The 20,991-nt window shown below is 57.0% G+C and overlaps 1 protein-coding gene across 1 annotated transcript in view; it reads right to left on the reverse strand.

Moving 5' to 3' along the window:
• The window catches only part of CACNA1S (calcium channel, voltage-dependent, L type, alpha 1S subunit), a 71,567-nt gene that overhangs the window by 10,303 nt on the left and 40,273 nt on the right, over window positions 1–20,991 (reverse strand). Inside the window, exons 17-33 of the mRNA XM_008581052.1 lie at window positions 17,474–17,606; window positions 16,666–16,795; window positions 16,292–16,351; window positions 14,592–14,698; window positions 13,921–14,008; window positions 13,597–13,704; window positions 11,291–11,343; window positions 10,845–10,991; window positions 10,191–10,392; window positions 9,594–9,752; window positions 8,079–8,189; window positions 7,309–7,392; window positions 3,278–3,334; window positions 2,240–2,368; window positions 1,982–2,047; window positions 1,329–1,420; window positions 609–768 (exon numbers count right to left, since the gene is read on the reverse strand). Of these exons, the coding sequence (XP_008579274.1) occupies window positions 609–768; window positions 1,329–1,420; window positions 1,982–2,047; window positions 2,240–2,368; window positions 3,278–3,334; window positions 7,309–7,392; window positions 8,079–8,189; window positions 9,594–9,752; window positions 10,191–10,392; window positions 10,845–10,991; window positions 11,291–11,343; window positions 13,597–13,704; window positions 13,921–14,008; window positions 14,592–14,698; window positions 16,292–16,351; window positions 16,666–16,795; window positions 17,474–17,606 (1,886 nt within the window). The remainder of the gene's footprint in view (window positions 1–608; window positions 769–1,328; window positions 1,421–1,981; window positions 2,048–2,239; window positions 2,369–3,277; window positions 3,335–7,308; window positions 7,393–8,078; window positions 8,190–9,593; window positions 9,753–10,190; window positions 10,393–10,844; window positions 10,992–11,290; window positions 11,344–13,596; window positions 13,705–13,920; window positions 14,009–14,591; window positions 14,699–16,291; window positions 16,352–16,665; window positions 16,796–17,473; window positions 17,607–20,991) is intronic.

Raw genomic sequence — 20,991 nt, forward strand, 5'->3', positions numbered from 1 at the left:
GCCCCTTCAGGGCCAGGACTGTGTCATATTCATGTTCCTGACCCCAGCACTGAGCCCAGGACCAGGCAACATCAGACACTCAAATAACTGTTTTGAGCAAATATAAGAGAGAGGAAAGACTGAAGGAATGAGGGCAATGGATGCTGCCGGCTCTCTGCCCTCCACGTGAGCAGTTGGCAACCTGCAGTCTCCACATGATCTGGTCTGTTTCTAACCCCAACGAGGACCTCCTATGGGACCCCATTTCCAGAGTCACAGCCTCCTCATAATGAGGCAACTCTCTCTTCCAAGGAATAGTTAGGGGTAAATAGCTGTCTAGGAAGCCCCATCTATTTAAGAAAGAGCCTCATTAAATTCCTTTTGATTACTAATTGCTAACAAAAAAATAATAAAAACTTTTGGCAAGCCCTTTGGAGCATGAAAAAGCACCCACAAAACAAAGCCACACCCAGGATGACAAAACAGGAACAGTCTGACCAGAACCTCCCGTGTCTCTGAGATGGGTCCCTGGAGAGGCAGAAGCTGGCCAGGAAGGGAAAGGCAGGTGCGCTCCGGCCTCAGCTCATCGAGGCCCTCCCCCGGCACCACAGGCCCCGCAGGCTTCTCACCAGGAAGGCGCAGAGCATGTAGAAGCTGATGAAGTAGTAGTAGGCGAAGCTGGTGCCGCACGTGTGCTCCTCGCCCGGGGCGTACTCCGACTCTGGGTCACACAACTTCCCGTAGCTGCAGGCCAGCAGGATCTCCTGCCATGCCTCACCCGTTGCACACCTGGAGGAGAGAGGCTGCTGTCGGCCTGTCCACTCTTCCCTGTCGGGAGCAGGGCGTGGACTGATGGGTGTGGGGCTGCAGCCCCAGGAGGAGGGAGGCCAGATTCCCAAGTTCACCGCATAGCACAGGGTGAGCTGGGCCTCGGTTTCCCCTCTGCACTGAAGCCCCTCTGCTCTATCCTCATTGAGTGCTACAAGCAGGGGTTGAACTACAGAAAAGGGGTTTCTTGGCTGGAGGGGCAAAATCAATCCATGATTCAGGTCACTGGAGGGGGAACAGCGAGAGAGAGCCTGTGCTGACCATGCCTCGGGAGGGGCACTCGACCTCTGTCTCCTGCTTCAGGGGTTGAGATTTGAGGAATATGCAGCACTCTACTCAGTGGAGGGGCCCAGTGCAAACATGACTAAAATCTCTAAGACAGGGACGGCAGAACATTAAACCAAGCAGAGGGCCCCTCTGAGTGCAGGTGGCACACCGTGAAGCCAGCCCTGCCTACAGTGCAGATTGAGCAGAGCCAAGGCGGGACTGGTCAGTGGCGTTGGGCAGTGGGGGTCTCGTGCCTGAAAAGCAGCAGCACAGCTTGTGGGAAGGTCTGGAAGTTGTTGTTCCGGTTTATTTGCGTGCCGTCCACCAGGGCGATCTTTCCAAACATCTGCAAATCACAAAGGGCTTTGGCTTCAGAACCTAGATAATAATGTCCCCTCAGCTCATCTCCCACTTCCTTCTCCTGTCTGACCTGCTCCCCACCTTCACGCCTACCTCCCCCACATCCTCTTCACTTCAGGCCACGTTGGACTGGAAGCCAAATAAATTGTGTTATTTTCTAGGTTGGATGAAGTTCTTCCCATCAAGCCAAAGAAATGTAGGAGGGTAGACCAGTTTTCCCAACTGCAGGCACAGAGCAGGGATTTAATGTGTGTGTGTATGGGGGTGCACGGAAGGGCTGTTAGGAGAGGCTGGACTGAGATGGGGCCTTGGAGACACGATCTGGTGTCTGCTGCCCATCTGAATGCTGGGGTTTCTCCTGGATTGCTTCCAGGCTTCTAACCCTGCAGCCATCTGGGGGTGAAATGCACATCTCCTTTCTCGGTCTGGCAGCTGACCCCCTGGGTTGCCAGGATGAAGGTGGCAGGGAGACTGAAGGGTCCAGCTGCATGCTGACTAGGCCTCCTCGGGGTCTAAGATGCCCCCTCTAACCCCGCCTGCCTCTCACCTGCATGCCGATGACAGCGTAGATGAAGAAGAGCATGACAATGAGTAGGGCCACATAGGGCAGGGCCTGTTGGGGGGGACTGAGTCAGTGCCATGGGCTCCCCCGCCCTGCCCTGCAGCCCTGCCTCACCCGAGCTCTCCCTGGGGTGGCTCCCTGGGCTGACACCATGTCCCTAGGGACCACTCCAGATAAGTGCAGTTTCCAGGTCCCTGTGCAGGCCCCTCCCGGCCCCGGTCTGTCGGGCAGGGGCACTGGCACCTGGAAGGACTTGATGAACGTCCACAGCAGGGTGCGCACGCCCTCTGCCCGGCTCAGCAGCTTGATCAGCCTCATGACCCGGAACAGGCGGAAGAAGGCGCTGGAGATGCGGGCGCTCTCGTCTGGGTCCTGCGGGGCGGCAGCCCCAGAGGTCAGTCTGGGGCGGCTCCTCAGAGGGGTCAGGGGCAGGGCGGGGCGGAGGCGCAGTGTGTGTGTTGGGGGATGTCCATGGCGGGGGGCAGTTCCAGCCCCACCTCATGGCCCCTGCTGTCCACTAGCTCGGGACGGTCCTTGGGCTCAGGGCTCTGGGCTGTTCTGCTGGGAGGAGGGGAGGAGGACACGGGGGCGGCAAGCGGTGTGGTGAGCCATGCTCGGGAGCAGCAGCAGGGGTCCGCCCTGGGGTGAGGCTGCACCAGGCCCACTGCCTGCCTTTCTGGGGCCTCCTGCTCCTCTCACTTTCTCCTCAAGCTGCCACCGAGCTGAAGACCCTGGTGGCCCTCTCGCAGTCTCTGCCTTAGTGCCCTCCCAGTGCAAAGGTTCCCAAAAGCTTGGCTGCTCTGTCACCATAAATTCGACGTGGACACTCCCCGTTCCTCCCGCCCTGCACACGGCAGTTCTAAGCCGGGCAAGCCTCTGCCCTTATGCCAGCCTCAGACTCAAGGACAACTCTGGAAGGGAAGAGTTCTCTCTGCCCCGCTTCCTGTGTCCCCAAAGGCCGGTGCCCAATGAAACGTCACTGAGGTCCCATGCCAGCAATCACAGTTCTTTTTGGACTGTGTTCCCATCTGCATAGAGGGTGCTGAGGAGAACCCTCGATCCACTCCCCAGGGCTCTGAGGAAGCCACTGTTTCCATGCACATTTGACTGCAGAGCCCCCACCCCCACCCTAACCCCAGCCCCTCAGAGGGCCTGCTGTGGGGAAGGGCGCCTGAGTGCTGGGTCCGCCCCATGCAATACACGCAGCCAGGCCTAAGCATGCAAGCTGCAGGGCAGAGAGCTGGCGGGCGTGCCGGGCAGGCTCATGCAGCCTGGAATTACAACGTTCCCGCAGCCTCCACCCAGGCAATACAGTCCCCCGCTGGAGGCCAGGAAAGTCTGTGGAGAAAAGAGACGAGAGGAGGGGAAGGAGAGGAGAGGGAGGAGGAGGGACACGTGGGAGGGAGGTGAAAAGACGTGTCAGAAAGGACAGACGCACAGAAGAGTTAACGAGAGAAAAAGACGGAGAGGCAGGGGCTGAAGACCCCAGTGGTTGTCAGTGAGGGGCGGGGGCGGGGCAGTGAGGAGGAAGCTCGGTGGGGACAGTGAGGCAAGAGGCTGGGGACGAGGGGACGAGAGGGGAGGGAAGACTGGACATAGGCCGCTCCCTTCTCCTCTCTGAGATGCATCTACAGGTGACAGGGGCTTGGGTTCTTTCTATGTGTCTGGGACATGTGATGCTGGGGACATCCCTGATGAGGGCACATTGGAAAATATCTGCCGGTCACTGTAAGTGGATTCACACCCCTATCACGCTGAGGCCAGGGTTGGGGCCCTTCTGGAAGTCCCATGTTCCAGGGACAAAGCTCCTCTCGGGGTGTCTGGTCCCCACAGCAGATGTTTCTCTGCTCCAGGACTGGGACTGGGCTCACGTCTCAGTGGTCAGGCTCCTAGAGGGCAGGAGGGTGGGCGTGTGGGAGCACATTTTCTCCTGTTTACTCCGTCATCCATGTGCAGCCAAGACCGACAACCAGTGTTCTCCACCTGTGCTGTCCAACATGGTAGCCCCCAGCCACGTGTGGCTATTCGAATTACAGTAAAAATTAAATAAAATGAGAAATTCACTTCCTCAGTACCACTAGCCACATTTTAAGTGACCGGTAGACACATGTGGCAAGTGGCTACTACATTGGACAGGGCAGAATATTGCTATCATTGCAGAAAGTTCTAACAGACATTACACCCTAAAGCTTTCCCTGGTTTGTGTGTCAGGAATATAAATTAATCTTAGCATAACTTCAAGCAAATGTTCCTGTAAGGGACATCTGCCACTTGTAAAAATCAGATAATGACTGATGACACCCTCCTGTCCTCTACCACCACAGAAACGTCATTAATTTATCCAGGCCTCCCCTACACAGGTTTCAACCGTTAAGAAATAAATATTTTTAATTTGGGCTGTTTCGAGTTCTCTCCTCCAGCTCTCAAACCATGGGGCCCCTTGGGATGCTATTTTCCCAGCAAAAACTGAGTGTGGATGGAAATATGCAACACACACACACACAGACACACACACACACATACACATGCACACACACACATGCACACACAGACACACACACACATGCACACACACGCGCACACACACATGCACACACACACGCACACACACATGCACACACAGACACACACACGTGCACGCACGCACACAGACACACACACACACATACACATGCACACACACACATGCACACACAGACACACACACACATGCACACACACGCGCACACACACATGCACACACACACGCACACACACATGCACACACACAGACACACACACGTGCACGCACGCACACAGACACACACACACATGCACACACACAGACACACACAGACACACACATGCACACACACAGAGACACACACACACATGCACACACACAGACACACACATGCACACACACACGAACACACACACACGCACACACACACACATGAACACACACACACACGCACACTCTCTTGGAAGTTTTCGCACACACACATGCACACACAGACACACACACGTGCACGCACGCACACAGACACACACACACATGCACACACACACAGACACACACAGACACACACATGCACACACACAGAGACACACACACACACATGCACACACACAGACACACACATGCACACACACACGAACACACACACATGCACACACACACACACATGCACACACATGCACACACACGCACACACACACACATGAACACACACACACACGCACACTCTCTTGGAAGTTTTGCCCAGAGCCTACCCGCCCCTTGTCAGCCCCGCCTCCTCAGGGGATCTGAGCAGATGGAGTTCTGTCTGTCACTGTCATGTGCGTGGGGTGGGGGTGGGGTGAACACGGTTCCCAGCCTGGGCCCTCCGCTAGCTAGCACACCAGACAGCCAGTGTGACAGCCAAGTCCCCAGAAGTTGCTGCTCCCTGCCAGGGCTCAGCCTTCGGGAGCCTCAGCTGAGGGCTCACAGACTCCAGAATTTTCCCCAGCTGCTTCCCTCAGCCCCTCCCCCTCTCAGGCATCTCCAGTGCTGATTCTTCTGCCCCACCCCACCCCCCACTCACCATAAGGTTCACCCATGGGCTGGCACAGCCTGGAGGGCTTTTTGTTAAGCAGCGGGAAGTTCAGAAGGAAGGCCTGCCCATGCACGAGCCCGCTGGTTTTGGGGCTAGTCCCCTACTAACAACCCCCCTTGGGTAGTATCCCACCATGGCCATGATTAGGGGGGCACAGAAAGATGAATGCCCTTCTCTCCCCACCCCCCACCTCCCACCCCTCCAGCCCCAGGATGCTGTTCAGCACTGCTCAGCTTTTGAAATCAAAAGCTGTCTTTTGATTTCAGCCTTTGCTTCTTGGGTCCCCTCCATCCAGTCTCCTGCTCCCCCTTCTCACTCTGCAGCCATCCTCAGCTTCAGATCCTCAGCAAGGCCACAGCCCTGGAGGATCCGACCTCTGAGATCTTGAACATGGACTTCTCTGGCTGAAACCTCCTCCCTGCCTCCTTCTCTCCCCCTTGAAACACAGATCCTGCTGCCGTTTCTCATCCCACCTCCAGGGCCTCCTGCCCTCCACACACAGTCTCTCGGTTCAGCTGCTGGGACATTTGCCTTCCCGTCAGCTCAGCCTTCAGAGCAGATCCAGAAGCTGACCACTTCTCACCGCACAGCCAGCAGCCCAGCACCACCACTCCCATGTGGATTATGCAGTAGCCTCCTGACTGCTCTTCCCACGTTGACCCCGTGTCCCTACAGCTGTTCTCAACACAGGTCTCTGGGTCCTGGATAACCTGACCCCTGCCTTCTCTCTCTGACCTTATCTTCACCACTCTCCACTCCAGCTCCTACAGCAGGGCCTTTGCACAGGCTCTCCTTCCCTGCAACACTGTGTCCTCATCCTGCAGGGCTCCCCCATCACGCTACTCAGTTCTCTGCTCCAGTGGCATCTTGACACCACCCTCCCGTTCCCTTCCACTCTTAAGTCCTTAACCTCCTTTTTATTTCCTTTTTCTTTATCACACATATTTGCCACACCTGTCATGTTATGGATTGATCTATTTTTTTTTTTTTTTTCTGTTTCCCCCACAATTTTGTTCCCTGCTGTATCTCTAGCACTAAGAACCACACCAGGCACATCAGAGGGACTCAGTAAGTGTTTGCAGGATCAATGAATGGCTGACTCCCTAACTGGGCCCCTCGTTTTTAGTCATTCTCACCGCTGACCCTCATCTCCAGATGAACTTCTTAGAATAGGGCTCTGATCCTTCCACCACCCTGTTCAAAGTCCTGCCGTGACTTCCACCGCCTGAACACAGTTCCACCCCCCACCTGCCGCAGCCCACTTACCTCTCCAGCCTCGGCCCCCGTCCCTCGTCTGTGTGTTCCTATGCTTCTGCTATGCGGGACCCCTCGGCACGCCTGGCCCTTCCTCGTGTCTCCCACCCCGTGCCTCTCCTCCAGCAGCCCTGCCTGTGGCCCTTGCTCTCCTCTCCCCGTCTAATCACCGCCCCCCTTTCAGGCGGATTGTGCTGCCTCCATGAAGCCTTGCCTGCCCACCCCACCCCCAGACGGCGTCTCCTCTCCACTACAGCTCTTGGGTTAGGTGCACTCGTGACGTCAACCTGCTCTCTGAGGTCTCCCTCTGCTCTGCAGGGTCGTAGCTCCTTGAGGCCAGAAGCCACGACTTGTCGTTTCTACCCTCGTCACCCCTGGGGTGCCACGCTGCACCCGCCGTGGGTACACCCCAAGTATCTGTGGACTGAACAAGTGCTTTTGGCCCCACCCCAGTGGTGGCTCTGTTCGCCTGATACTCACGTCGATCTCGCTGAGGATGACGTCAATGATGCTGCCGATGACAATCAGGAAGTCGAACACATTCCAGGGGTCTCCAAAATAGCCCTGGGAAGGAAAGAGATGGGTGAGCAGGGGGTGAGCCTGGGGAGGAAGGAGCCCTGGCAGCCGGCAGAGGCCAGGGGTCCTGCCCGAGGTAACATGGATATGCTGGGTCGGGCCAAGTGGGGTGCCCCCGGCTCCACGACCCACCGGTGCTCCAGCGGGCCCACCCACTCTGATACCCCTCTCAGCTAGGCTCTTCATTTCCTTCCTCCAGAACATAAAGTGGTAGGAGGGGAGAAGGAGAGATGTTGGGAACTTAGGATTTGGTGTCTGGTCCAGATGGGGAACTCTTTCATCCCCTGAACCCCACTTAAAGTCCTGCTTGGGCTTGAGATTGCAGAATTGACAGGGAGTGGCTGGGCTGGGAACTGTGAATGTGGACTTGGGAACAAAAGATACAGGGCAAGATACTCCCCCTGGCCTTGGGCCCATTTCTCAGAAGCTTAGGGAAGGCAGGGTAGTCAGACAGGCTCAAAGAAGGGGGCATGGAAGAGGCGCCCAGCATCTGCTCTGTCATCGGTCAATTCTGGTTTCACCTGCCCTGTACCTGAAGGTGGACGTGGGCAAAGGGGTGAGCAGGGTGGGAGCAGAAGTGCTGGAAAGAGGGGACTTTGGTAGAATGAGGGGGTGTGGGAGGATGTTCCTCCAGGCTGCGACTGCTCATCTGGCCCTGGAGCCCCAGCACTCACCCTGGCCTTGAATGCCATGAGCTTGAGGACCATCTCCAGGGTGAAGATGATGGTGAAGGCCACGTTGAGGATGTCTGAGATGTGGTTCATCTCCTCTGACTGGTTGTAGTGCTGCGGAGGGGACATGGGAGAGGTGGGTCGGCCAGACCTGCCCATCTTGCAGAGTTTGCATTCCCAAAGCTCCCTCCTCTTCCTGGGTGGCCCCCAACCCTTCCTTGGGCCCCCTGCCCACCTGGTTTTAGATCAGAAAACTAGGAGCCTACTTTGGCACTCCTGTGAATTCCACCCCCCTTCACCACCCCCACAGCAGAGGTAATGAGAGGCGGGGAGGGGTGCTCCAGTTCCACGTCCCACTGAGTGGGTTTATTTACCCACAGGGCTGCAAGGCCATTTTATGAATGTATCTGTTCTGGGATGACCAGCATGGGAGGTCCCCCAGGCAGGGCTCTGTGACAGATTCCATCCAGTCATTTGGGCACAGGTTCCACAGTTGATCTTATCACTGGCTGCTTGTAGGAAACTGAGCTCACCACGTTTACTGTATCTGCACGCTGCTCCCAACGATGGTGAGGCAGTTAAAAGCAATAACCTTTGCCCCTTGGCCCATCACTACAACTCTCCTTAAATCCATTTCCTTAGAAAATTTCCCAGGAATCTCTTGCCTTATTAAAGAAAGTTGATGAAATCCCAGCTTTTCTACAAAACCTTCCCAGGTAGTTCAGGAGGCTCTGATGGCTGCCCCACCCTACCCTGTCTTGGCAGGACTGCCCAATTCTGCTTCCTGACTTGACCTCAAACACAAGTTATTGCTCATGATCTTCTGTGAGATCTGGGCCTACTGGCTCAGGGATTCTCTTTCCATATCTTGTGACCTGGCAATGTGTGGTCTCATTGTTGGGTATGGCTTGGGCTCCTAGGGGCAGGCAGCCTAGCTGTGCAGTTCAATTTATATAGGGCTTAAGGGTTCAGACACTCAATTAAGGCTTGATGACGGTGCTGCTGATTATGGTATTGTCTATAAAGGTGCTCAACTCCTAAGAGAGACACTCGTTCTAAACCCATTTTTCTTGGGACCAGAGCCAAGATTCCAACCAACTGAACCATCCAGATTGTGCTGCTGATTATGGTATTGTCTATAAAGGTGCTCAACTCCTAAGAGAGACACTTGTTCTAAACCCATTTTTCTTGGGACCAGAGCCAAGATTCCAACCAACTGAACCATCCAGATTTGCAACAGCAAAAAAAAAAAAAAAAAAACAGAGAAAGCACTTTCTACTTCCTATACTCCCTCTTCTTCTGCAGTAGCCACCTCCTGTTTGCAGAATTACTACACTATTCACATGCTTGAATTATCTCCTTAATAAACCATAAGTGCATGGTGACAAGGCCTGGGTCCAGTTCACTTCCATGTCCTGTGCACAGGAAATGTCTACTGGGGGGAACCAGAGAAGCCTGCCCTACTCAGGGCCCAGGCCCCTGTCTGATCAGACACTCATCTCCTGGGGGCACCCTTACCTGCATGCCCAGGCAGATGGTGTTGAGCATGATGAGGGCAAACATCAGGTATTCGAAGTAGGAGGAGGTGACAACATACCACACCTGATACTGGTATGGGTTTTTGGGGATGTAGCATCTCAGTGGCCGGGCCTTCAGGGCGTACTGCACACACTGGCGCTGAGATGCAACACAATGGGGCAGGTCACACCAAGAGGCCCCTTCTCCCTCCATGCCCACACCCACAGGCATGAGGGAGGCCTGTGGCCAGGAGCTTGTGGCTGAGGGACTCTGTGGACTATTTAAGGGAAGAATCCCATTGAGCCCTTGGGTCCACCTTGACTTATCACAGCCCCCTCCCACCGTGGTCTAGACTAGCCCAGGGGCTCTGGAGGGCTTCCTTTCTCTGGGCATCATGGGGGTTCCATGAGACGACCCCTCACTCCGCCAACTTGAATTGCTTCAGGTGGGGATGTGGGGGGATGCATGGCGGCAGGGCTGGGCATCAAGGTTGGGGGGTCACCCGGGGGTCCTCTTCCCTGGCCAGACTCCAGGGCTCAGGCCGGCAGAAGGCCTGCTGGGGCTCTGCCCTCCATCTCCAGCAGGCAGCCCAGGCACCTGGTTTTTGTCCAGCTCACAATTCTTGTACTCCGTCTCTCCCTGCTCCTGGAAGGTGACGATGACGAAGCCCACAAAGATGTTCATCATGAAGAAGGCGATGAGGATAATGTAGATGATGAAGAAGATGGCCATCTCCACTCGGTTGTTGTAGACGGGGCCCATGTCCTCCTTGTGTGAGTCTATGGCCCTGTACAGTAGCCTTAGGGTGGGCAGAGCAGAGACAACGGCAAGGCTGGGGCGAGGAGGCAGAGAGCCAGGCCAGGAAGCGGGCGCTTTATCCCCCTGGCTACAGGGAGCCAAGAAAGCTTTCTCAACAGTCGAGTGATGGGAGAGAAGTTAGGACTGGGCCAGGCAAAGCTGGACCCAGTGCTGGGATGGCCCTGCCTTTCTGCAGAGCGCCCCATCTATCCTAACCTATCCGTAGGGTTCCCTTGTGGGCAGAGAGCTAAATGCCTATAGGAGAACTGGGTACATTTTGTCAGAGCCCACAAAGTGGTCAGGCTGACTTTGGAGGGATCAGTCAACCCACAAGTCCTACAGGTCATCACAGGTGGCCGGGCATGCTGAACACCTGCCTCAGGCCTGGCACGGAGCATCGGGGGCTGCAGGAGTGCCAGCTGGCTCCCTGGAACCATCCCGACCCTCACTCACTGAGGCCACCCCTCGAACGTGGAGACCGTGAAGAGGGACATCATGGCAGAGAGCACGTTGTCGAAGTGGAAGTCGTTGTGTATCCACTCGCGGGGACGCAGCTCCATCTGCGTGGGGTCCCCATCCTTGTACACATAGTAGTAGCCCCTGACGCAGAGGGGCCCAGTCACACTCTGAGCACGACTGGCGGACCCCATCCCACCCACATCCTCGGGGCCCCGGGCAGTGAGCGAGCAGGAGAAATGAAGGCCCAGATCTGGGACCAGAGGGAACCCCACCGGGCACCCCTTCTCCGCAGCGACCCTGATGAAAGGAGCACCCATGAACATTCCTCCTGATGGCTCCGGCTCCCCGGTCTGCAGCCCGAGGGGCCGCCTGCCCCTCACACGCTGTCCCGCCTGCTGAAGCCTCCCGCCGCACAGCCGCAGCTGGCAGAGCATGTGTACCTGCAGTCCCCTTCTGTCGTCTTGGATAAGTCAGTGCAGCTGAAGAACTTCCCCTGCGTCCGGGAGGAGGAGGGAGGGAGACGTGTTGTCAGGGAAACAGGAGAGAAAAGCGGGCTGTGGCGTGAGTGGTGGAAGAGAGAAGGGAAGGCGGGGTGTCTAGAAGGAGCTGTCTCTTCCTCTCACAGGGGTGGGCTCACCCATGGGGCAGGGCCCCAGAATAGTCTTTCTCCTTTACCACTGTCCATTCCCACAGCTCCCCCATGAGCTTCCCTACCTGGCCTAGTTGCCACCGAGGCTGAGAACCCAGTGCCTTAGCCTGGCATTTGCAGAGGGCCCCTCCCCCAGGGAGCTGTGGCCTCTGAGCCCACTCCCCTCCCCCAGTGCTGCAAGAAGGCCTCCAGGGTCTCCCCATTACAGAGCAAGGAAGAGGGGTTTCCCCATGTCCCACCTTACTCCTCCTGCCAGTGGGGCGGCCCTTGGGGCAGGAGCCGTGACATGGAGCCCAGCTGGACCCTGGCAAGTCAACTTGTCTCAGATTTGAACAAGGGTCCCCCCAACTCGAGGCCTGAGCATGAGGGCTCTGTGCTCCCCTGTACTTATTTCAGCCAGAGCCTCTCCTTTTATCTATGGAACATATTGGACACCTGCAAAAGATTTCACTCAAACAAAAGGAGTTGATTGGGTCTTAATGTGGCTAAATTAAGTTTGAAATCCATGGATTCTGGTCCAGTTCCTTCAGAGACCCAGAGAGGAAAGTGCCTCTGCCAAGGACACAGGACTAGCCGAAAGCACAGCCGCCCATCACCCCACAGGTTTATGCTGTCATGGTTGCTGGAGCAGAGGGCGAAGGTGAGGTGGTGGTGCTGGGGGACAAGCAGGAAGCAGACGCAGCTGCCACTGGGCAAGTTTCTGGGCACATGAAACCAAACACCCAATTTAATGTGGAAAGAAAAGCTGCTCTTTGATATAACAGGGAATGCATGTGACAAGTTTCCACAGAGTGAAATGTGAAGAAGAGTGACATGCCAATTGTCACTGATGTGTGCCTATTACCTGGGGGTCTTCTGGTGAGAGACTGGAGCACGGGGGGTTGGGGTGTCAAAGGACAATTGCTCTTGCCTGGAAGGGACCTGGGAGCCAAAGGAAGGGCAGCTCCTCATTCATTCCATCAGGGAGCATGTCTGGTGGGCCCCCGTGTGCCAGGCTCTGGGTGGGTGCCAGGTAAAGGATGAGCCAGACACAGACTCTGCCCTCAGGGGGATTCTGTGGCCATGGGGTGGGATGTGGACAGCCCTTGGCTGGGCTAGGAGGAGAAGGCCTTGTGCAGCTGGCTGGCAGTGTCCCTGCCGGACTATGACCAACAGGACCCACCCTCCTGAAGGTCCTCTGGGAGCCCCACCCTCACTGCTGCCCCCAAAGCCCATTTCCTGCCCCCCGGAGGGTTTGGCTTGTGATCCCCTCAGCCCTTGCAGAGGCCCTGGCCCACATATGGACAAAATGCTCCATACGCGTTTGTTGAATGAACAGGCGATTGTAAAAGGATGCCATCGCATGTCTGTGGCTGACTGAGGTTGCATAATCATGACTTGAAAAGACCACACTTTGGGGGCAGGAGCAGACTGGGTCATGACAGGAAGTATCAGAGGGTCTGTGGTATAGTCAGGTATCAATTTCTGTGTCCTGCAGGTGATCTGAGAGCCAGAGCCATCAAAAATCAGCTCTGTGGGAGGGGATGCCCCGTCGGGCTGATTCCCAGGGAGGAGCTGCATAGTTGTGTCCTCCCAGGAAAGCAAAAGCAGAATAAGGTGGGCTCCAGATGTGAAGCGAAGGGCTCCCACCCTCAGCTGCTCCTGGTGGACACGGACGATGCAGACAGACCCGCCAGACTGCGGGCTGCAGGAGCCCGGCTGCACTGAAGGCGGTGGACGTCTGAGGTTGGGGTGGGGCATGTGTTTTAGTAGGCCTGGCAGGGTGGGAGGAAGTGGCAAGGGTGTGAGGGTGATTACAGGGCCTGTGCGAGGAGGGTCTTCATCCTCGTGCAGACACGTGGAGGGGCAGGGAGAGAGCATATCCAATAGCCGTGGTGGCCAGCAGAGCCACAGAGGCCAGGCGCTGGCATCACCTGGGAAACCAGATCTAGACTTGCACTATCTTAGCCTCAAAACTGTGCATTCGAGACCAGCTGCTGTCACAATTTGGGGCTCCCTTTGCTTAGGAGGAGGGAAACCAGCTGGCCCTTGCCTCAGCCTGAGAGCTGGCCCCAGGGCTGGGGAAGCGAGGGGGCTGCTTTGACAGGCGGGGCTCACCTTGAAGAGCTGCACGCCGATGCAGGCAAACATGAACTGCAGGAGGGTGGTGACCAGGACGATGTTGCCGATGGTGCGGATGGCCACAAACACGCACTGCACCACGTGCTGGGGAGGGATGGGCCAGTGGGGGCTGGGTCTGCACCAATGCACCCCCGCATTCCAGCTGAGGGGGCCCCAGAAGTGCATGACTTGCTGCCTCCCAGCGAGTTGGCCAAGGAGGCGGGGCAGTGCCCCAGCAGTGGCTGGGCTGAGGTTTCTGGAGTCAGGACCTTGCAGCCCTCTCTTCCCTCTCCCTGGGGTCCAGCCCAGGCCCTCTCTCACCTTCAACCCCTTGGCTCTGTTGATGGCCCGGAGAGGTCGGAGCACCCTCAGCACCCTCAGGATCTTCACCACAGAGATGGCGCTGGACCTGGGGGAGGCAGCAGAGGGGCGGGGGCTGAGGGCAGCCTGCTGCAGCCAGCCAGATCAGCCAGGGAGACTCCACCGCCTCCTGCCTTCAGCTCTCCACGCCTGCTGCCTTTCTGCCCAAGTGCACTCCCATCTTCACCTGTCCCTTTCCTTAAGCTGTGTGTGTGCCCCACCCCAGGGCAAAGCCACTCCCCAATAACTGTGCCAGTGCTCATGTGGCTGTGTCATGCAGCGGAATAAGGGCTTCCTCTATAGGAGGTTGTACGCTCTTCCTCTCCCATCAGACAGGGAGAGACCCCACCTGAAGGCAGGGGCCGTGCACCCCATGGGGCAGCTGGGGGACCACCTCCCTCTATCTGCATCCCCTTCTAGTCTCCAGGACAGGGCTCTGCCCACTTAGCATTATCATTTCAGTCCAGCTGGTGACAACACAAGGACCCCCCAACCCCCCATCAATAGCCCTGAGAGACCCTCCTCTTGTGGCATGGTGCCCACCAACAAATGGTGGGTGGGACTCCCATTCTGAGGCCCTGGCACACAGCAGAGAGGGTCCATGCTTGGGGCTGGCCCCTGCCACTGCTCACTCAAGTCCCATGGAGATGAGGGACACGGCCACCACCAGTAGGTCCAGGATGTTGAAGTAGTTGCGGCAGAAGGAGCCCTTGTGCAGGAAGGCACCGTAGGTCGTCATCTGGGGAGAGAGAGGCCGCATCCTGGGGGCGGGTGGGGGAGCTGTTCCCCACAAAGAAGCTCCTCGCCTCAGTCTGCTCAGGAAGAGCTCTCATTGAGGCACAGCCTGGCAGAAGTTCTCCGCCTCACTCAACCCCTGCAGCGGCCCAGGTGCTCTTTCTCACGGCCTCTGCTCTCAGCTGCTGCGTGCGGGGACTGCTCACAGGCAGCGGTGCCAGGCTTGCCTCCCAGAGCGCGATTTTCTTCTGTGCTACAGGGAGCCCCAGGTCTCTTCCTTGTGGAGCTCTCCATCAGGGGAGAGCCCGGGCCCCCCTCTCTCTGCGGGACATGGTAAAATTCCCCTCCTCCCTGGAAAACTTGGCAAATCACCTCTGCCTTAGAGATGGCTGAGTCAGGCCGAACAACCCTCAAGGACTCGAGACCTTCGCCAGGCCCCTGGACCCTCTCTTTTCCCTCTGCGTCTCTTCCCAGTGCCCTGCCTTCTTGCTCACCTCTCAGCCTCTTTCATACACTCTCTAAGAGTCTCCCAGGCCCTTTGCACAAACACATTATGCCCTACAAGTCTGATGGGGGCTGAAGCCTTTCCTGGCATTCAAGGCCCTGTGTGATTTGGTCTCAACTTGTCTTCCCAGCCTCAGTACTCAGGCCTCCTCTGTATGTGCAATACATCCCAGCCCAAAGGGCCACTTTCTCCTCTCTGAGCGTGTCTCCAAATCTCCTTACAATGCATCTGGTATTGTCTGTCCTCCTGGACTGCCCCAGCTATCTCTGCCTAATGGAGTCCTGTCCAATCTCAAGCTCTAGCTCTAAATCCTTGCACCTCCACAAAGTCCTCCTTGACCTCAGGGAAGCCACTGTCTCCCTCTGCTCAACTCCTTACACCGCTGAGGCCCTGAGATAAGGGACTGTCCCAATTTCATGCCACAGCCTTCTTGGTGTCCTCTCCTTGTGCACAGCTACCCTCTCTTCCTTCATGAATGTGAAGGCTGGGGCCACGGGGTTTCAGCTGCAGATGGGTCCTCCCTCTGCCCCTCAGATCCCACCACCCCCATGATGGCTTGAACCCAGAGTGTACACCTCGAGAATGGGCAGCAGTGACGCTGCAGATGAGGCGTGAGAAGGGCAGGATGGGGCAGAGCCACGAGGACCCAGCTCAGGGCAATGGTCACTTCTCTTGAGGGAAAGCCCTTTGCAATCACTAGTGACAAAGGTCTGGGAACAAATCACAGCCTCCCAGGTCTGTTTCCAAGCCAACCGTGTCTTCGGTGTGGAAGACAAATGCTGAAGGCCTCACAGACATCGCTGTGCTCTGCTGAGAGGTGGCAGGCCCTGGGTCACTTGCACGGCATGCCTCCAGCCATCCACCCTGCCACCTGCTCGCCCACTCACCCCCCTTAGGAGCTGAAACCCCATCCGGCCTCCTGGGTCCTGTGGGTCTCTCCCACGTGCTCGACCTTCTTTCTGCTTTTCTCCCACCCCTCGACCCAGCCCCTGAGTGAGTTCCATGTATGTAAGTTGGAGCCACATCAAGGAGGGTCCCATTCTCCAGCTCAGAGAATCCCCATGCCCAGGGCTGTCCACAATCTTCACTCACCTTGAGGACAATCTCCACAGTGAAGACAGAGGTGAATGCGATATCAAAATGTCCAAGGATCTGGGGCCGGGAACGGGAAGAGAGAAGCCAGTGAGAGAGGGAGTGGAGCAAGATCCTTCCTCCTCCCCCTCCTCCTCCTCAGCATCATCAAGAGCAGGCAGCAAGAGCCTGTCTGTGCCCCATGCTGTGCCAGGACTGTTCGGAAGGGTGGAGTGGGCAGTCCGGCCCTAAGGAATTAAACTCTAAGAAGCCCTGAGGCCTGCAGCTACATAGAGGATACAGCTGAGCTCCGGGCGCCAGAGTGAGGTGTGGGGGCAGCCGAGGAGGGAATGGAGCAGGGGGCGGGGCTGGCAGATGGGCAGGGTCACAGTCACCTGATTTCTCACAGACTTGGCCCGGATAGGGTCCTCGGCGGCCAGTGCAGCACTGCTGAGCAGGATGAAGAGCAGGATGAAGTTGGTGAACCAGGTGGCGTTGACGATGCGGTGACACAGGACGCGGATCCTGGTGGGGTAAGGAGGGGAGGGCATGGGGAGCTGTGAGCTGCTGGACGCTCAGGCTCCACCACCCTCCACCCTGCAGAGGGACACCAGATCCACCCCCTGCCCTCAGCGTCAGCGGAGAAGTGTAGCCCTGCATCTGATGGTGCTCGAGCGGGACATGCAGTAGGCCCTGTCCCCCCACCTGCATTCTGTTTCTGTAGCCTCAGTGCCACCTCCCAGAGAAGGCCCTCCCCCACTTGCCATCTCCCCCTGCCCGAGGTTTCCCCACCAAAGAACGGGACAGGCTGATCTCTATCCATGACAGATGAAGACAGACAGATGAAACTCCACAAAGACTATATACAGCCTGTGTACATTTTAAGGGTGTAAAGTTAGGAAGCCAATAAAAAAACTACAGTGTCCCCCAGCCCTCATCCCCTCACCCTGTCTAAAACTGCTCTCAGAAAGGAGCCAGTAAACGCAATCCCCCTTAGGTGCAAGTAACTGATAAGGTTTAAAGTGTTTCTTCCCCCAGAGACGCTGGCATTTTACACAGGGCACAAGATCTTCAGCTAGAGGAGTGAGTTTCTGGTAGTGTGACTGCAGGCATGGAGAGTCGGGGGAGGCCTTTCTAGGGCGGAGGAGCAGCTCTCCCTGAGAGCCCAGCCACCACCCGCCCAGCAGCCGGCAGACCACGCACTTGTTGGTGGGGCTGAAGACGAAGAAGGAGCTGGCTTCTGGGATGGGCACGGCCTTCTCCTTCAGCTGCAGCTCGGCCAGGGGCCGTGGCCGGGGGCTCACTGGGATCTCCGGCTCATCTTCCTCATCATCCCCTGTGGGCGTAGGGTGAGAAATTAGGGATGTCTTCCCATACTTCACTAAGCCTCTGGCTTCTGCGCTCCTAGGAGCCCTGCAGCCAGCACGCCAAGGGGGTACCGACCAATGCGGGACAGCATGGCACTGGCAAAGTCCAGCCCGGGCATCTTCCTCTGCCCATAGAGAGCAGGTTTGAGCTGTCAGGGGTAGGTGAGGCAGGCCCAGCACCTTCCAAAAGTGGGCTAGGAACAAGGCCAGGGAGCCTCATGGCTGCATCTCCTGTCTCAGAGCTGGCTCCACGATGCCTCAAGGACTCATAAGCTGGGGTGGGGGGTGGGGACGCTGCTGCAGATGAGGGGACCTGAGTCCTGGTCCTGGCTGTGCTGCTGTAGACTGGAAGGGCCCGTCTACGCCCTTCCTTCACCTTTCCAACTTGAGAAACTGATGAGGGGAAGGAGGGTTGTTGAAATAAATGGACTCAGAGTGGGGGAAAGGATGCCAATATGCTAATTCTAAGAATTATCGGTCTCTGTGATTAAGCATAACATGTGTCTCTAGATTCCGTGGCAGCCTGGGCAAGACGGGAAGTGTCACGTTAGCACGCTCATTCTGAGGAGTAAGAAAACGTTCTGGCTGCCTAGGAGAACAGGAGAATTGGAATGTGACTGGGGGAGTTGGGGGTGGAGTTTGAGGACCCCCCAGGTGGCCACGGTGGACAGAGCAGAATCCAGTAACTCTTGGCTGCCCTGGGGGGTCTCTGCCAGGGGCCAGCAGGGTTAGGAAGGAGGCAGCTGTCAGGTGAGGGCACCCGGAGAAATCCCCATTTTAGTCAGTGCCACCCAGGCTGACCACTGGATCCTCCCACCCTGGAGCTAAGAGCTCAAGGTTTTCAGTCCCTTCAGATGGCCACGCGACCCAGCACGTGTGCTTGGGACATCTGTCCCTTCTCCTCTACCCGCCAGCCCCATTCCCCACACCTGCCATGGTTCTGGGGACTGGGTGAGGTTCAAGAAATATTGATTGCTTTTTATCCATGCTGGCAGCTTCTCTCTGAAATGATGAGTTTTAGAATCCTGGCCCGGGTGCCCTCACCTGACAGTCACCTCCTCCCTAACCCTGCTGGCCCCCGGCAGAGACCCCCAGGGCAGCCAAGAGTTACTGGATTCTGCTCTGTCCACCGTGGCCACCTGGGGGGTCCTCAAACTCCACCCCCAACTCCCCCAATCACATTCCAATTCTCCTGTTCTCCTAGGCAGCCAGAACGTTTTCTTACTCAGAATGAGCATGCTAACGTGACACTTCCCGTCTTGCCCAGGCTGCCACGGAATCTAGAGACACATGTTATGCTTAATCACAGAGACCGATAATTCTTAGAATTAGCATATTGGCATCCTTTCCCCCACTCTGAGTCCATTTATTTCAACAACCCTCCTTCCCCTCATCAGTTTCTCAAGTTGGAAAGGTGAAGGAAGGGCGTAGACGGGCCCTTCCAGTCTACAGCAGCACAGCCAGGACCAGGACTCAGGTCCCCTCATCTGCAGCAGCGTCCCCACCCCCCACCCCAGCTTATGAGTCCTTGAGGCATCGTGGAGCCAGCTCTGAGACAGGAGATGCAGCCATGAGGCTCCCTGGCCTTGTTCCTAGCCCACTTTTGGAAGGTGCTGGGCCTGCCTCACCTACCCCTGACAGCTCAAACCTGCTCTCTATGGGCAGAGGAAGATGCCCGGGCTGGACTTTGCCAGTGCCATGCTGTCCCGCATTGGTCGGTACCCCCTTGGCGTGCTGGCTGCAGGGCTCCTAGGAGCGCAGAAGCCAGAGGCTTAGTGAAGTATGGGAAGACATCCCTAATTTCTCACCCTACGCCCACAGGGGATGATGAGGAAGATGAGCCGGAGATCCCAGTGAGCCCCCGGCCACGGCCCCTGGCCGAGCTGCAGCTGAAGGAGAAGGCCGTGCCCATCCCAGAAGCCAGCTCCTTCTTCGTCTTCAGCCCCACCAACAAGTGCGTGGTCTGCCGGCTGCTGGGCGGGTGGTGGCTGGGCTCTCAGGGAGAGCTGCTCCTCCGCCCTAGAAAGGCCTCCCCCGACTCTCCATGCCTGCAGTCACACTACCAGAAACTCACTCCTCTAGCTGAAGATCTTGTGCCCTGTGTAAAATGCCAGCGTCTCTGGGGGAAGAAACACTTTAAACCTTATCAGTTACTTGCACCTAAGGGGGATTGCGTTTACTGGCTCCTTTCTGAGAGCAGTTTTAGACAGGGTGAGGGGATGAGGGCTGGGGGACACTGTAGTTTTTTTATTGGCTTCCTAACTTTACACCCTTAAAATGTACACAGGCTGTATATAGTCTTTGTGGAGTTTCATCTGTCTGTCTTCATCTGTCATGGATAGAGATCAGCCTGTCCCGTTCTTTGGTGGGGAAACCTCGGGCAGGGGGAGATGGCAAGTGGGGGAGGGCCTTCTCTGGGAGGTGGCACTGAGGCTACAGAAACAGAATGCAGGTGGGGGGACAGGGCCTACTGCATGTCCCGCTCGAGCACCATCAGATGCAGGGCTACACTTCTCCGCTGACGCTGAGGGCAGGGGGTGGATCTGGTGTCCCTCTGCAGGGTGGAGGGTGGTGGAGCCTGAGCGTCCAGCAGCTCACAGCTCCCCATGCCCTCCCCTCCTTACCCCACCAGGATCCGCGTCCTGTGTCACCGCATCGTCAACGCCACCTGGTTCACCAACTTCATCCTGCTCTTCATCCTGCTCAGCAGTGCTGCACTGGCCGCCGAGGACCCTATCCGGGCCAAGTCTGTGAGAAATCAGGTGACTGTGACCCTGCCCATCTGCCAGCCCCGCCCCCTGCTCCATTCCCTCCTCGGCTGCCCCCACACCTCACTCTGGCGCCCGGAGCTCAGCTGTATCCTCTATGTAGCTGCAGGCCTCAGGGCTTCTTAGAGTTTAATTCCTTAGGGCCGGACTGCCCACTCCACCCTTCCGAACAGTCCTGGCACAGCATGGGGCACAGACAGGCTCTTGCTGCCTGCTCTTGATGATGCTGAGGAGGAGGAGGGGGAGGAGGAAGGATCTTGCTCCACTCCCTCTCTCACTGGCTTCTCTCTTCCCGTTCCCGGCCCCAGATCCTTGGACATTTTGATATCGCATTCACCTCTGTCTTCACTGTGGAGATTGTCCTCAAGGTGAGTGAAGATTGTGGACAGCCCTGGGCATGGGGATTCTCTGAGCTGGAGAATGGGACCCTCCTTGATGTGGCTCCAACTTACATACATGGAACTCACTCAGGGGCTGGGTCGAGGGGTGGGAGAAAAGCAGAAAGAAGGTCGAGCACGTGGGAGAGACCCACAGGACCCAGGAGGCCGGATGGGGTTTCAGCTCCTAAGGGGGGTGAGTGGGCGAG

Source organism: Galeopterus variegatus, unplaced genomic scaffold, assembly GCF_000696425.1.
Source record: "Galeopterus variegatus unplaced genomic scaffold, G_variegatus-3.0.2 Scaffold2242, whole genome shotgun sequence".
Taxonomy (NCBI): domain Eukaryota; kingdom Metazoa; phylum Chordata; class Mammalia; order Dermoptera; family Cynocephalidae; genus Galeopterus; species Galeopterus variegatus.